The sequence below is a fragment of the Delphinapterus leucas genome, chromosome 3, assembly GCF_059928025.1.
Source record: "Delphinapterus leucas isolate spDelLeu-1000000601 "Yukka" chromosome 3, BTC_Dleu_Yukka2, whole genome shotgun sequence".
NCBI classification, from domain to species: Eukaryota; Metazoa; Chordata; class Mammalia; order Artiodactyla; family Monodontidae; genus Delphinapterus; species Delphinapterus leucas.
This window is the reverse complement of record NC_143131.1, coordinates 143,363,928-143,379,620: the sequence shown is the minus strand read 5'-3', so window position 1 is coordinate 143,379,620 and position 15,693 is coordinate 143,363,928. Positions and strand designations below refer to the sequence as shown.

The 15,693-nt window shown below is 50.1% G+C and overlaps 1 protein-coding gene across 6 annotated transcripts in view; it reads right to left on the bottom strand.

The window, feature by feature from the left end:
• WWC1 (WW and C2 domain containing 1) overlaps window positions 1–15,693 on the bottom strand; it is a 169,469-nt gene that overhangs the window by 15,633 nt on the left and 138,143 nt on the right. Inside the window, exons 18-24 of one of the 6 annotated variants that reach the window (XR_004023980.2) lie at window positions 15,166–15,289; window positions 13,710–13,874; window positions 8,465–8,557; window positions 5,718–5,951; window positions 3,405–3,526; window positions 1,948–2,100; window positions 13–1,693 (exon numbers count right to left, since the gene is read on the bottom strand). Coding sequence is in view for 5 of the 6 variants with exons in the window: in XM_022595150.3 (XP_022450858.1) it covers window positions 2,034–2,100; window positions 3,405–3,526; window positions 5,718–5,951; window positions 8,465–8,557; window positions 13,710–13,874; window positions 15,166–15,289 (805 nt within the window). In the remaining variant the exon portion in view is untranslated. The other 5 variants (XM_022595150.3, XM_089909644.1, XM_089909645.1 and 2 more) reach the window with 5 other exon arrangements.

Genomic DNA, 15,693 nt, shown 5'->3' with positions numbered 1-15,693 from the left:
ACACAAGCACAGTTACAAATGGAAGATCTCTTATGTATTCCTCGATTTCTTGCCAGGCAAAAGCAACAGGATGTATTGGTGTTTGGCCAGTGAACTGCTTTTATAGAGAATTCAATGCCACGGCTGACAGAGGGCCTTCTGCCTTCCCCAGAGGTGGTCTGCTTCTTCTCCCAAATGCTCCATCGGCTGAAGCAACACCGAGACACACTTCTCCGGCTGCAGCCTTTCCCACACTCAAGGAGGGCGTTTAGAGCTCTGCTTCTTAGCACTTGCTGCTCTGGGGGTGGGAGGGGCTGACCCTTGTCGGGAAAGCTGAACACGGGTGAAGGTGTGACTGACTGAAAAAAGTCCCATTGCAGGACCTTCAAGTTTTTACTGAGTACTCTTCACTTGGTTCACCAACAGACTACGAATAGAGCGAGGATGCAGCTGACCTCTGGTCCTGGTGGATTCAGACCCCAAAACACACCTTCTTTCTCCACTTCTTTTATCTGCTCTTCTCCTTAGGGTTGGGCCCCAGAAGCTGAAACCACGGTCACGATAGCTTTGGGAAGAGAAAATCTAGTCTCCAACCTTCAGGTGGAAAATGCAGGGGAAAAGTTCTGATTGGCCCAGCTGGGGCCCCAGGCCTAGCCTTAGTCTAATCGTGGTGGCCAGTGGGATAGGTCATCTGCCCCATTGCTGCGGCCAGAGCCCTGAAATGAAGGGCAGGGTCAGCAGGGTCAGCAGCTGTCTCAATGCTCTAAGCTGTGCAGGCATTAAGGGCCACAGGAACAGCACAAGATGCAACCCTTGTGCTCTTGGACCCATTACAATTGAGTCAGGGACAATGTTGATACTCATTTAAAGAAACGTCCAAGCCAACCCTCAGCACGTGCGATGGATTTCCACAGAAGGTGAGAGAGTGCATCCGACACTCGTGTGTTCAGAGAGGTGAAGCCCCAACAAATTATAGACGGTTGGCCCAAAAGTTTGTTCAGGTTTTTCTGTAACATCTTACGGAGAAACCCGAACGAACTTTTGGGCCAACCCAACACTTGGAGGACAACTGCACGGGCTAACTTCAGAGGAAGGAAGAAGGAAGAGAATCTGCTGCTTGTTTGTTAACGGCTGACTTCGGATGTCTGCAACAGCCCCAGCTGAGCAGTGATTTTCACTTAATGAGCAAATGAGCAGAGGAAAGAAAAAAATCATCCCCTGCGCTGGAGATGGGTAGGGAGGGAACGATTGGGAAGCAGAGAGTCAAAATCAGGGAAACACAGATGAAGTGAGGGGGTGGAGGAGAAAAAGAGAGCGAGGACGTTCATTCAGAAAGGCCACTTTATTGATGGAGATAAAACTGAAAGGAGTTCTCCACAGCCCTCCCTCACTCGTTTCAGTGGCTTCACTGGGCATCTGAGGCCAGCGTGGGCAGGCCTGTCACTGGCACAGGATGGGCAGCTCAGCCGGCCCCACGCTGCCTGCTCCATGTCAGGCGGCCACATAAAAACACATCACAGCTCGTGAAGATTCGTGGGTGCACCTCAGAATCCCCCAAACAGTTCCCGTGCACTTTTTTTTTTTTTTTTACTATTGTACAAAATATGTTAAGTAGGAAAGGTCAGCTGTGCTGTGACATCTGCAGGACGTCCTTTGAGGATTACCGTCCCCCAAACATTACTTCTTATTGCAGTGAAACCTCTAGAAGGTAGAGCTGTACAAAAAGAAAAAAAAAAACTAAACAATTTTATTTTAAGAAGAGCAGCAACTTAATACTGCTTTAGTTCATTTAAATTTTCTTTCTCAAAAATACATTCCTAAATATACAAACTATACAATCTTGTCATTGTAATGCTGGTTTTTTTGTGGGTTTTTTTGTTTTTGTTTTTTTTAATAATAGAACCCAAACTAAAAAAATCTGTTTGTCTTCAAACCGACAAGAGTGCTAGAGGACTTGTGACTCAGTACCTTCATATAACACCACATAAATAAATTTAGCCACAGTCTAGGTTCACAGCCTGGTCAGTGGAACAAAGGAAATACTTTTCTGGCGATTAGACGTCATCCGCAGAGAGGGTCGGGATATTCAACCGAGGCCGGGTGAAAAATGCCATCTTCTCCCTGTAAAAGAGGCCATCCCTTTAAAACAGGGTTTTTCAACCTCACTTTATAGGTATAATGGGCAGGATAATTTTTTTGTGGTGAGGCTGTCCTGTGCATGTAAGATGCTTAGCAGCATCCCTGGCCTCCATCCACTAGATGCCAGCTGCAAGCTCTCCCACCCCCCTTCCAGTTCTGACAATCAAAAATGTCCCTAGGGACTTCCCTGGTGGCGCAGTGGTTAAGAATCTGCCTGCCAATGCAGGGGACATTGGTTCGATCCCTGGTCCGGGAAGATCCCACAAGCCGCGGAGCAACTAAGCCCGTGTGCCACAACTACTGAGCTCACATGCCACAACCACTGAAGCCCGCACGCTCTAGGGCCCGTGCTCCAAGAGAAGCCACCGCAATGAGAAGCCCACACACCGCAACCAAGAGCAGCCCCCGCTCGCCACAACTAGAGAAAAGCCTGCGCACAGCAACAAAGACCCAACACAGCCAAAAAAAAAAAAAAAAAAAAAAAGTCTCTAGACACTGCCAAACGTCCCTCAGGGGCCCAAATCATCCCTGATTGAGAACCACTGCTATAGGGGACATTAGCAGGCCCAGCCACCTTCAGTTCCAATCAGAGGCCTCCAGAGTCTAAAAGGGCCCTCAGGCCACTTCCACTGTTGGTTTGTTTTAGATTTCCAATTGGTTAGAAATTAAGGGATGTCCAAATGTGGTTAGACAAATGACAGTATATTTTACACGTTTATGTTCCACAAAGGAATGTGTTTTAGCACATACACAAACATGAGTATCTTTTCTGAGAGGACAACACAAGTCTAAATGCAAAGCCCTCTGTGAATGGGAGGCCCAGGCCGAATGGTGGGTGGTGCTCTCCCGTGACACGCCTGGGTCCAGGGCGGCAAGAAGGCATCTCCCCGGGATCCCGGCAGGCAGCAGGCATAGCTAGGGAGGCCTGGCAAGCATCCATCACTCCCAGGCTTATTTATCATTCAGCCAATCCCCTGCAATTACTGGGGATGGAAACGCTAAGAGGAAAGGGTGGAGCAGGTGGCTCATTCATTAAACAAGAGGATCTAACACATTAGCTCGAGTTGTGTGGAGACTGATCAAGACAGCTGAGGGAAAGCACCGCAGGGCTCACAGACTGCCGGGGACGGCTGGGCAGAGGGTGAACATCTGCTACAGAGAGAGCTGGGGCTCCGCTATGGAAGGGAGCGTGGGATGGGGAGCAGCGAGGCAGAGCAAAGAAGACCGAGGCTGGGCGGGCAGGGTGGGAAAGGGAAAGGCGGCTGGCCAGGCGCCCACTTGCTGACCTGAAAGACTGCACTTCTGGGGGCTCCTTACAGCTCTGGCCTCGAAGCCTGTGCACGTCCTTGGCGGCCGACCTCATCATCTTGTCTGTCTGAAGCTCGCCCTTGTGCTCTGCTCGGTCCATCTGGAGGGCAAAGTGAGGTAGTAGAGAGTCCTTAGGGTCTCTAGAAAAGGGTCAGCCACGGGGAACTTTCTAGCACAAAGAAGGAGTCTGCTGCAGTTAAAAGGTTTGAGGGTCACAGAATAGGCACCCTGACGCTTCCTGTTCCACCATAGGAACCTCTTTATCCCGAACAATGAGGGGAAGTGACCCCATCATCTGTCAGACAGGACAGGTTTTGGGGGCCAGGAACTGAATACCTGTGGGGACCTGTCAGAAGTAAGGAGACAGGGGCTACCAGGTAAAATGTGTGCTGCCTCTCTAATTCTCAGGGCCACCTAAGAAGGTAAATTTTTTAATTACCTCTGTATTACAGATGAGGAAACTAAGGCTCAGGCATGTGAAGAAATTTCTTTAACGTCAAGCCAGTGAGAAACGGTGGAAACCCAATTCCAAGTCATGCAGTTGTGCTCAAGGGCTTTAGGAACGTTACACTCTTCCCTCCTGATACAAACCTATGGAAGCACTTTTGAGAACAAACCAGAGAGCCCTAAAATATCTATGCTCCATATACTTGAAAACATTGCCTAAAGACAGAATTTTGGTCAATGAAGCTACCATTTAAATGGTTTTTTAGTAGAAGCTCATCATCGGACAGTCACAGATGTACTATTTTTTCTTTTTTTTTTTTTTTTTTTCTATTTAAAAGGTCAGGTTTTCTTAGTTGGTGCTTTCTTAAGGTACGGCACATATGCACTTGTTTTCTTACCTCTTTTTGCCTTGGCTACTAGGAAGCTCCAAGATAAATGTAATAGACAACTACCATTAGATTAGGGATATGTTTATTGCCTTCTCTTCCTTAAAACTTGCTCTAATTTTCTATTTCCTCTTAATGCTATTATTATAACTCTATTATATGTACATTAGGGTATAAGTAATAAATAAGAAAGAAATAAACATTTCTGGAACTTCTGAATTACCAGAGTCAATTTGAAGCTCCCACATTAGTCCAGACCTAAGAAGCCCAGTACCACCTTCCTGCTCTAAGTTATCGTCACCTGCATTGAGAGCTGGAATTTTAGCTAATGGCCCTCCCAACAATCCAGGCAGGCACCCTCTGTACGGTGCTCTTGCACTGCTTGGCTATGTACAGAGAAAACTAGCAAAAGTCTATCATTTCTGCCATGGACCGCAATCCTGGCAGGTATTATAGAAATTGAGTTGAAGGTGGCCTCTGTGTGTTGGTCCTATGGTATTTATTTCTTCACCATAGTTCCAGGATCTCAAGAGCCCACTGGTGCCAAAGTCAAATTTTTACCCATCCAACTGTTTAAAATGAAGCTCAAATAAGATTTTTTAGCTGTTTAGAACCTGCCTGTTTTGCATACCCCCTAAAGCTGTACCCGACATCTGCTAGCCATAGGTAAGATAAACCCCAGGGCTATAAGAGACCACAAACTGCTGCTGCTTTGGTGTTCTCCAACCCAGAGACTCCTCACGGTGCTCTGAATGACATCATCTAGATGCCTAGGCCCCCTTTCCAAGCCCCTTTCCCCTGCCCTCCTCCTCTTTAGGTAGTGGTCCCAGAACCACTTTGGAGGGGGATGGGTGGGCATTGTCATGCAGTGAGGGACTTCCCCCAGATGCAAAGTTGTGAAAGCAGCAACCACTCAAATTAAACTCATTGTGTGCTCTGGCCATTTTGTGGTTATATCTTCTTCCTTGAGCAACTGCTGAAATCCCTCAAACGCACTACACTAGGGCAGGGACGCGAGCAGGCTTGTATTCCCAGGCATCTCCCTCAGGACAAAGTCCTGCCAGGAGCCGCTCCTTTCCCATTTGGAAACACCCGCTCTGCGGGACCGCATGGGCAGCCACTGGGGCAGGTCAGCGTTCTGCATTTACTCTGTTCAAGCGTGTGCCCCAGCGTAGATTAGGTACCCAACGTGTTTGATGAAGGACCACCTGGAGGAATAAACATGTAAACAATAAGGTCTTGCACACATAAACACGGGAATGCAGCAAAAGGACCTGGCAGCCAGGTAAAGAGCTAATAAAGTTTGCCGGGCAGAGGGATTCCTGGATCTCTTTGCTGATGGGCGTGAGGGGACCTGGGAACACTCCAAGTGCGTCACAGGGCTGCAGGACCCGTTCGAAGGTCCGGCCGGCCTCCCTTGCAGCAGCGCGCCCTCTGCACGGGCAGAGCGCCACTCACCTGCTTCTCCAACATCCTCAGCAGCAGGCGGAAGCGCTCGTCCTCCCGCAACCACGGTGGAAGCTCTTTCTCCCCGTGGCTCTTGGCCTGTTCCAGCTGCTCCTTGAGCTCCTTCAGCACCGAGATCTCCTGAGTCAGCTGGCTGTGCCAGGTCCTGGTTGCCTGCAGGTCCAACTCGAGGTCCAGCGAGGTGCGTGGTAGGCGCTCGGCACGCAGGGATTTGACAGACGAAGGCTACGGAGGTGGGGATGGTTTTTGAGCCGTTATTACAGGGCCGGGTCCAGTGAGCCCACACGACCCCCTGGTCTGAACCTCAGACACCCTCCCTCCTTCGTTCATCCGCGGGCTTCCGGTCCTTAAAAAAATGGGGCTCGCCCTCCCCCTGGAGCCCGTCTTGATGTTTTCCATGTCTACTGCTCGTATTATTGAGCATTTTTATGTCCCAGGCACGGTGCTAGGCGCTTTACTTCTGTTACCTCAGTTCATTTTCACAACCCTGTGAGGTCCTGACCGTTACCATCTGCACAGATGAGGAGGCCCCCAGAGGTTAAATCACACAGATTATAAGCAGTAAAGCCGAGATTCCAGCCCAGGAGCTGGCTCCAGAACCTACCCACTCACTCCCTACACGGTGCTGCTTTCCCTACTCACAGTGTCCTCAACATTTACCTCCTCCTTTACTGGATTCTTGTCACTCTCCTGCTCTAAAGCTGTTTCCTCAATGCCGGTGTGTTCCCCATGCATTGACTTTGTGGTCCTGCAATGGACATCTATTATTTCTGCCTGTCCAGTTTCCACTTCTCTAGTCTTATAGTAATAGCACCCTCATCTTCCCTTGGGGATCCACATCTGCCATAGTCAATCCATCTGTTTCACATGGGGGGGCTTCGGGGATAGGAATGTGACCTGAACCTGGCCAATCAGAATCTCAGTGATTGCCTCAGGGCTGAGCATGTTATCCAAGCCCAGGCAGTACCACTCAATTCTGGCACTTTTGCTGAGCTACTGGGAAAGAAGGCAATGTCTTTACACAGAGGCCACTGAGCCAGCAAGATATAAACCTAGAAATGATCATGGTCGTCTTCACCAGCATATGGGGTAGCCCTGTTTAAGAATTAAGCCATCTGGAGAGAGCAGTGCCATGAGAGGGGGACTGAAGCTTGATGACATTGGTTCAGCTCCTGGATCAATCCATGCCTGAAGTCAGTCCAACATCCTAGAGTTTTCCATTAAATGAGCCAATACATTCCCTTTTTCACTTTCAAGCTATATTTGGGTTGAGTTCTTCAGTTATCTGTATGTAAAAGATCTTGATTAACTATAATCGTTAACTCTTCTCCTATCAGAAAACACTAATCATTAAAAAAGAATAAATGACTGTGGGAGATGGAGTTCTAAGATGGCTCCCAAGATTCCTACCTCCTAACATACAAGCCCTGTGTAACCCCCTCCTCTTCAGTGTGGGTGGGACCTGTGAATATGATGGGCTATCACTCCTATGATTAGGTAACTGCAGGGGGAGCAGGCGGGAGCTTCTGCAGCTGCAGCATCATTTCTCCTGGAGTGGATCCCAGAACACCTGCTCCAGAATCCTCCGAGGAGCTTATTAAAATGCGGTTTCCAGGGCCCCACCCCAGCTGCCTGGATGAGACAGTCTGGGAGTGTGGCCTCAGAATCTGCATCATCAACAAGCTCCCAAGGAGACTTGGTGTTCCAGGGACTGCAGCACCAGCCAGCCACAGCAGACGGGGTGGGGCTGGGGTGGGACATGCCTGTCACTTAAGGCCATGTCCAAGTTCTCCGGCAGCCAGCACTCTCTCCTTTCCGGGTGCGCCTCTTCTGCACTGCCTTCTTTCTCCTGCTCTCTCTAGTTCTTTCTGGAGACCTGGGTGGGGGGGCAGGGGGCTGTCAGCAGCAGGCCCACAGGATATGCGGAGCAGCCACCCCTGCGTGGGGCTGTCAGCACGCTCTCCTTTCTCTGCACTTTCTCTTTCGCTTTGCTCTCTCTGCTTCTCTTTCTGACATTCTGGCTCCTGGGTTTCTTCTAGTTCTGCAAGCTCGCCAGAACTGCTGTCGAGCCTGCGTTGAAAGGCCGAAGTGGGTAGAGCCACACTGCACCTCCTGCAGCCCTGACTGGTTGGTGAAAGTCCCTGTTGGGAGTTGGGCCATTGTCTAAGACGGCCCCATCCTGACCCCTCAGCCAAGTCTCCGTTAAGGAAAGGCCAGATTGCTCTGCGGGCACAGCTTGTGGCCTCTTCCCTGCACGTTTCCAGCTGGACTGAGAGAAGCCCACGGGGGGCGGGGGGGGTGGTGGCGCCCGGCTTCTTCGCCAGCAGGGAGGCCGTCAGGACCTGCCACTGCCCAGTCAGCTAGACGACACACACCGAACAGAGTCCTGCCTGAGGCAGGCTCCCATGGGTGGCTGTGACGTCTTGGGTTGATTAGTTCTCAGTGACTCCGATTTCTACCCAAGAAAACAAAGCCAAGTACGCACACTCCTGATCTAACCCTATTGGTCATAGTAACGATGCTACAGGGACCCTCTGGCACTTTCCCCAGTGCCTACCCAGGCCTGACAGTTCATCAACTTCCATGTGCAAGTATCCCCATGCTTGCGAGAGCGACTTTCTTCCAACCAGGGGCTGAGGAGAAACGGTCAGACGTCAGGGGATGTGTGTGCCGGACACACGGCTCGGGGAAACGAGGGAGGAGCAGGTGGACACACAGCTCCGAGGTGATCATCTTACCCGCTTCATCCTGACGCTGCGCCGCTCCAAGGAATTTCGAACAAAAGGTGGCTTCTTGGACAGGGTGGAGCTGTCGCTGTCACTTCGGTTCAGCTGCCAGAGAAAAGGCGGGGGAAGCTCATGAAGGTCGAAGTGCATGCGGAGAGCACACTGAGTGCATACTCAATGATGCACACCCCTACGTGTCAGCCATGCGAGATCTCATGTAACCCTTCCAACAACCCCTGGGGGAGGAGACGGAGGGTGAGGGGTTACCGAATTTGCTCAAGGTTGGAGAGCTGGTAGCAGCAGCATGGCGGGGTTGACACCTGACAGTGTGACTCCAGGATCTACTGACCACTTGACCTCCTACGCTAAGGCCTATTTGAATCAACTCTTCCCTGCTGCCCCGAGAGCCGCTTTCATGGCTGAAATGGAGCCCCTGTCAAGACTGACATACACATAAAAAAAGCAGCCCACAGACAAAGCCTCGGGGACCACATCCCCGGAGAAGATGGGCCAGACACGCTCTGTGAGGGCTGTGCTGATCACAGCTCTCCCCTCCTCAGAATCCTTCAGTCACTTAGCAATATGGACTCTCCCCAGAGGGCTAATGTTCCTCATCCATAGCCAGAGATCAGGGCTATGGTCGAGGCAGATGCTTTTCCACTGACAGTGTGTGTCCCCAGTGGGAGGACCGGAGAGGGACGTGAGGATGGCAGCACATCCCAGGATGTGTGAGGCGGGGGCTTCTCTCCAGAGTCGTATTTTCAAGTCACTGGGATTGCCACAGGCTGATGCTACAGTCTGTTAATTCAGGCAGCTGGCAGCTCACTGCTGCAGGTCTCTTCTGAGAAGCCGTCCACATCGTCATTTTTGTGGTTATTAATAATTATTAGTGATAATGATATTAATAGTCCCGCTATGTTGATGAAATAGCTACTACACTAGGCAGTGGCTCAACCAGAATGAGAAATAGGCAACAGTAACCATAACAGCCCCATGGACGGAGCCCCTACTATGTGCCATGGGCTTTACTGACGGTTTCATTTAATCTTCAAACAATCCTAACTGAGGGAACTGAGGCCTGGAGACATTAACACACTTTTATTAAGTCATGCAGTGAGCATTTCATTCATGTTCAGTGAAATGTTCTGGTAAGTATCCGAACAAGCGTTCAAGGTCCCGTCTGTCTGACTCCAAGGCCATGTTCTCTTCCGGCCCCCAGGATGCATGTAGGGCTCGGAGATGAAACGAATATACAGACAGAGGGGTGGGCCATCTTGACTGGGGTGGATTCATACAAATAGACGGGCTGGATATCATATCAGAAGGGGGATTTATCCTACATTGTTTCAATCTATAGGTGACACTCACAGAATATGTGTCATACCAACTAGAATATGTGTCAGGACAACTGATGCTTATTAAGTCGTGGCTGTTTTGTTTTTTGTTTTAATATTTATTTATTTATTTGGTTGCACCAGGTCTTAGCTGCAGCAGGCAGGCTCCTTAGTTGCAGCACGTGGGCTCCTCAGTTGCGACAGGCGGGCTCCTTAGTTGCGGCTCGCCAGCTCCTTCGTGGCGGCACGCAGGCTCCTTACTTGCGGCACGCGTGTGGAATCTAGTTCCCCGATGAGGGATTGAACCCAGGTCCCCTGCACTGGGAGCGTGGAGTCTCATCCACTGTGCCACCAGGGAAATCCCGAATCGTAGTTGTTTATGTACTAAAGACCATGTTATAAAAAAAAAGCGATGAAAGCTACATCAAGTCCTTGAATTTAACTTTTTATTAAAGATGTACTGTGCTTGATCTCAGACATGGTAGAGAATATCGTTGCCTTTTTGTTATTATTTCCATCTGATGGCTAGGGAAATTGAGGAGCAGAGAGGTGAAATAACTGGCAGTCAGAGGGAGCTACAGGGAAATGAGAATTTTGGAAGGACTGTATCCTTCAGGTCAAAGTGAGCCGACCAACACATATGCCAGCACTACTGATAAATACGTAGGTGTTAAAGACACAGGGGTAGGGGAGAGCTGTGGGGAGTATAATATACCATCTCTACCCCTCACGGATTTAAAGTCCAGTGGGGTCCCAAGTCCAGGAAACTCACCAGGCCATGCTGAGGACCAAAGAAGGGGACACCCAGCAGAGGGTACTTGATGTGGAGACGTGTGGCATCAGGTCAGAAGGGATTGCCGGGGGAGGGGTTGCTAATCTAATTACCATCCTCTTACGACTCATGGTGGAAGACGAAGCCCACTTTTCACGAATTAAGCAGAAAGTACCAGAGCCTTGCTTTCATGGCCTCCCTTGTAGCTAGAAGCAGGCACGGGACTAGACTCTGACAATTAAGTGCAACTGCTCTGGTCTTGCTAGCTGGACCAATTCTCTGTCACTGTGCCTCTTGGATTTAACCAGGCCATTCTCTTCTGCTCCGTGAGCATCCGTGTTTCTTGGTTTCTCAGGGAGAAGCCCTTAGCGGTGGAGGAGTGGCAGCAGCAGCAGTGGCTGGAGCTTCCCTGGCCTCCTGCAGCGGTAGGAGTCTGGCGGAGGAATCAGTGCTGACCCCGCATCCACTGCCCACAGTCTGTTTCTATTGCTTGCTATTAAGAACCCTGACCAGTACAGGACCTGGTACTGGGGAGTGGGGTGCTATAAACCACAGACCGGAAGACAGGGAGCTGGCTGTGTACTGGAGGTAGGATGGGGCACAGCACAGACACCAATATTCCCTGTTGGGAATGTGAGAATGCTCATTCTGTGGGTGAAAACCAGAGGGATACACTTGTTACCTGTTGTATCTCGAGAGACAGACTGCACGCCTATAGAGTTTTAAGGGAAATGATAGCGAAAAAATTCAGGATGTTGTACCATTGGCTACTTCTTGTAGCCTTAAGTAAGAATCTACAAGAAACCAATAAGCTTGGGCTCAAGTGTAGTCAGAAAACAAAGAAGGAAAAATATACGGCTTTGCTAAGAAATACCCTTTCTTTTCTTTGTTTTTTTTTCTCGTGTTTTTGGTCACATTCCAAGGCATGTGGGATCTTAGTCCCCTGACCAAGGATTGAACCCACGCCTCCTGCATTGGAAGGCAGGGTCTTAACCACTGGACTGCCGGGGAAGTCCCAGAAAGGTTGTTTCTGCCTGTGGCAGGTGATCCATGCAGACTAGGAATTTTTTAATCTGCAGCCCTGCAGGGTTGGAAACTGGTCCAGATAATAAAATACGGGAAGGGCCCAGCACAGTGCTAGGCATGCTAAAGATGCGTAATAAATGGGACCGGAGCTCTTTGTTATTCAAGGATGCCAATCCTGAAAAAGGCCACCTAAGGCGAATCCATTTACACAGGAGGCCAGAGTTTTATTGTAAATACTAGGGGAAAAAAGTTTGAGTTTTTAGTTGGAAAACAGAAACACTTTTCAGAAGTTACATTTCATATTTTCCATTTGACAAAATTACAACTGCATTCTAAATCCTGATGACAAAGGATGAATCAAACACTCATTTCTTTTGGTGTGATGTTTCCAACAAGTGACATTCTTCACTTTGTGTTTGATTTCCACTGCACGTTCATAAAGTCAGTAATTTTGCCAGAAGCAGATTATCCATTATCCTAAGGGCTTTTCTAAGTCCTTCAAGTTATGCACATTTGAAACATGGATTGGATTTTCCTCTTCTTCAGCTGTGTGCTGGCTTAACTGCAGGATTCTTCACTTGTGATTCACGAATTCCCTCAAGTTATAATCACATTCAGGGCTTCCCTGGTGGCGCAGTGGTTGACAGTCCGCCTGCCGATGCAGGGGACACGGGTTCGTGCCCCAGTCCCGGAAGATCCCACATGCCGCGGAGCAGCTGGGCCTGTGAGCCATGGCCGCTGAGCCTGCGCGTCCGGAGCCTGTGTTCCGCAACGGGAGAGGCCGCAGTAATCACATTCAGTGACTGCAGGAAACCCTGTACCTTTTGCAAGATATGCAGCTAAATTGCAGGTGCTCACATTGTCTTTTCAGATGCTTACAAGCTCAAATATTAGCTAGACACTTGACCTAGATGGAAGAGGTTTACGTTATTTCTGGGAGGTATTACAGGGAATGTTTTGGGGGGACTAATTTGAAAAGTAGCCAGTAAATTAGTGAAGTTGTCATATTATGAAAAAATTACCTTCCCTACTCAAGCTTATAATTGGAGGCCTTGGATACCGAATATCAGATATCGAACCCTCCATATCCTCTCCTCCTCCCCAATAACAATAGGCAGGTGGGTGGCAGGTTGACGAGGTGGGGCAGGTTCCATGGGCCTTTCCTGTGACAACTTATTGGCACACTAGGCAGGAAGGTTCTGTTTATGCTTCTGGTTATTGCTCGTTGGTTCTTCATGGTAGGAGGTAAGGAAGGTAGGAGGTAAGGAAGGATGTCGACATGTCATTTGGGCGTCAGGAACAGGGTCTTGGTTCTGTAGCCCCAGCAAGCAGCATGACCCCTCAGACGGGGTAGACTAATTAGATAGCAAGGCAAAGGGATCAGGGGGCCAAGCCTACTGCACGGCTTCTAAATCCAGCAGGGCCTGAAAGAGCAGGTCAGCAAGCGAAATAGGTTAAACAGGGCCAGGTGGAGGCCACAGTGAACTTGAAAGTCCTGCCCCTCCACCCCTCCAAGGGCAGTGGCCCTCACTGCTCAGCTCCAGCCAGTTGTGTCTGTGACAGAATGTGTAGCCCATGGGGCCAGACAGTCCCTTTTTTTCCCAAGAGAAACTGGAATTTTATTCGAAACCTCTTCATTTTTAAAAATTTTTAATTGAATTTCCTAAGTTTTCATTGTTAGCAAAAAGTTCAATTAAAAAACCCCCTAAACCCATGACTAAGTAATAACAGGCCTGTTGCTATTTTGTAACCTCAGGCTGCAGGCTGCAATTGCCCTGGAAGGGGAGGAACTGCCCGCCCATCAGGGATGGTGAGGGTCAGTCTGATCTCAGCAAGGGGTGTGGCAGGGCAGAGTGTAAACAAGGAGGAGGGGGGAGTTGGCTGGAATTATAAAATCACTGGCCCTGTACTGGTTATGGAGGCTTTCCCAGGCTTTAGCTAATTCAAATCCTTAAAGCAACCCCATAGGGTCGGTCTGTTCACATTATGAGGAAACAGGCTCCGACGAGGACGCAAGGTGAGCGTGATGGGAACTTGCACCCAGAGCTGTGTGAGAACCGGGGCTCTCGGCTACTGGGAGAGAAGCAGGCACTCTGGGGGAGGAAAGCGCCACATGGTTGCTTACCCGGCACACGTACTGGCTCTGGGGGCCCGGGGAGAAGGTCTTGGAGCGGATGATGGTGCTGCCTCGAAGAAATGGCCCTGGAGATGGCGCACCAACCCGGCGGTCCTTGGGCCGCACCACCGTGGGAGATGGGGCCGGGGTCTCCGTGTTGGTCTCTTTGTCCACCTGAGGGAGAGGTCACAACTGTGAGGCCACCGGTATCCACAGAGTCTCGGGCACCCTCCGCAGCTGCTCCCCACCCCTGTCACCTTGCCTCTGGTCCTCAGTCACAGCCAGAGGCTTCTGCGGCCCCAGCCCAGCCAGGACAGCGCCCAAGGCCCCGAGTACTGGCCCCCAGTCCTCCCTGACACCTGTGGGCTGGGGCCAGTGGGAGATGTTCAGTCCCCTAACAAGCTCACGTAAGCAGTAGAGGTACCTCACCCACCGAAGTCCCGGACTTCACACCCTCAAGACCAACCGTATTTTATCAAAGCCATAGCCAAGGCCTCCACGGCCCTGGCCAAGAACCGAAGATGTTTTCATGGAGTTATGGAGGCAACTAGCAGATCTCGTTATTTAAACTAGGAGATCAGGTTTTCTATTGTCCTTTCACAGTAGTTACCAGCAGAGGTAAAGAAAAACACCCAAATGAAGGGCCTTGATTCACCAAAACAGGGCCTTCATGTGATTTTGGAAAAGGCACCCCCTTTGGCTGGAGAAACTACGGAAAGACTTCCCCTCGGTGTGGGGCAGTCAGAAGGCAGGCCCAGGTTCTCCTCTCACACCCCCGCTGCACACCGCCCCCAGGGGTCAGGCGCCTTTGTGCAGTGCACAACCTGCCCCTCCAGCCCCACGTGCCCGGCTCAGACACAATGGGGCGCTCTACTTCCAGGAGTCCTGCAGGTCAAAGAACATGGAGATCTCTCTGGAGCATGAAGCCTGTTGTATCATGTAACCCTGGTGCAGCAGGGAAGCAGGAGGCGAAGGGAACTTGACTAGAACCTCTTTCCTACTGCACTTTGGGCAGACCCAAATGGAGAAATCCTTTCACTCAAAATCTTAGAACGCACCTGCCAGGTTGGTATTACTGTGTCCATTTTAGAGATGAGGAAACCAAGGCTGGAGAGGGATGAAGTCATCTGCCTAAGGCTACACAGCTAGGAAGGAGCAGAGCTGGCCTTTGAACCCAGACCCACCTGCCTGCAAAGACTGAGGTCTGCCCAGAAAACTGGGAACTGCAGAGGGCAGGAGAGACGAGGGGATGAGTCAACTTCTCCTGGCTTACTGTCACCGAAATGACCCCAATTCCAGGCAGGGACACTCCTACACAACCTTCTGCAGGTCATCCCACTCTGAAAGCCTGTCCCCTGATGCTGGAGCATGAGACTTAGCCCCGAGCCTCTTCTGATTGCCCAGGTTCAAGGATTGAGGGCTATTTCCCCAAGACAGCCCTTCCCATGTCCCCAGCCCTCCCTACCTTTAGCGCTGGGCACTCATCCATATCATGTGAGGCTTTCTCAGCGAAAACGTCCTCTTCCCCTTCCCCCTCTTCCTCCTCCTCAGCTGCTGCCTCGTTCTCGCTGGTCCCCTCCTCGCACCTCCTGTGATGACAAGGCACTTTGGTTACCCACTTTCATCTGTTCACCTGCCATTTAAGTGCATCCAGGGCAGGGCTTCCAAGCATTTTCAGGATTGAGGACACTTTTTTAAAAAAATCAATTTTAGTGAGGTATATTTTACATGTAACAAAATGCATTTCGTGTGTAGTTTGATGAGTTTTGACTAATGTATTCCCCTGTGTAACCACTACCACACTCAAGATAAAGAATGTTCCATTACCTTGAAAGGTTCCCTTGTACCCTCTCCCAGTTAAACTCTGCCCAGCCCCAGCCCACCTCTGATCAGCTTTCTGTCACTAAAGATTCAATCTGATTTTTCTTGTGTTTCATAGAAATGGAATCAGGCAGTATGTGCTCTTTTGTCTCTGGCTTCATTCTCTCAGCAT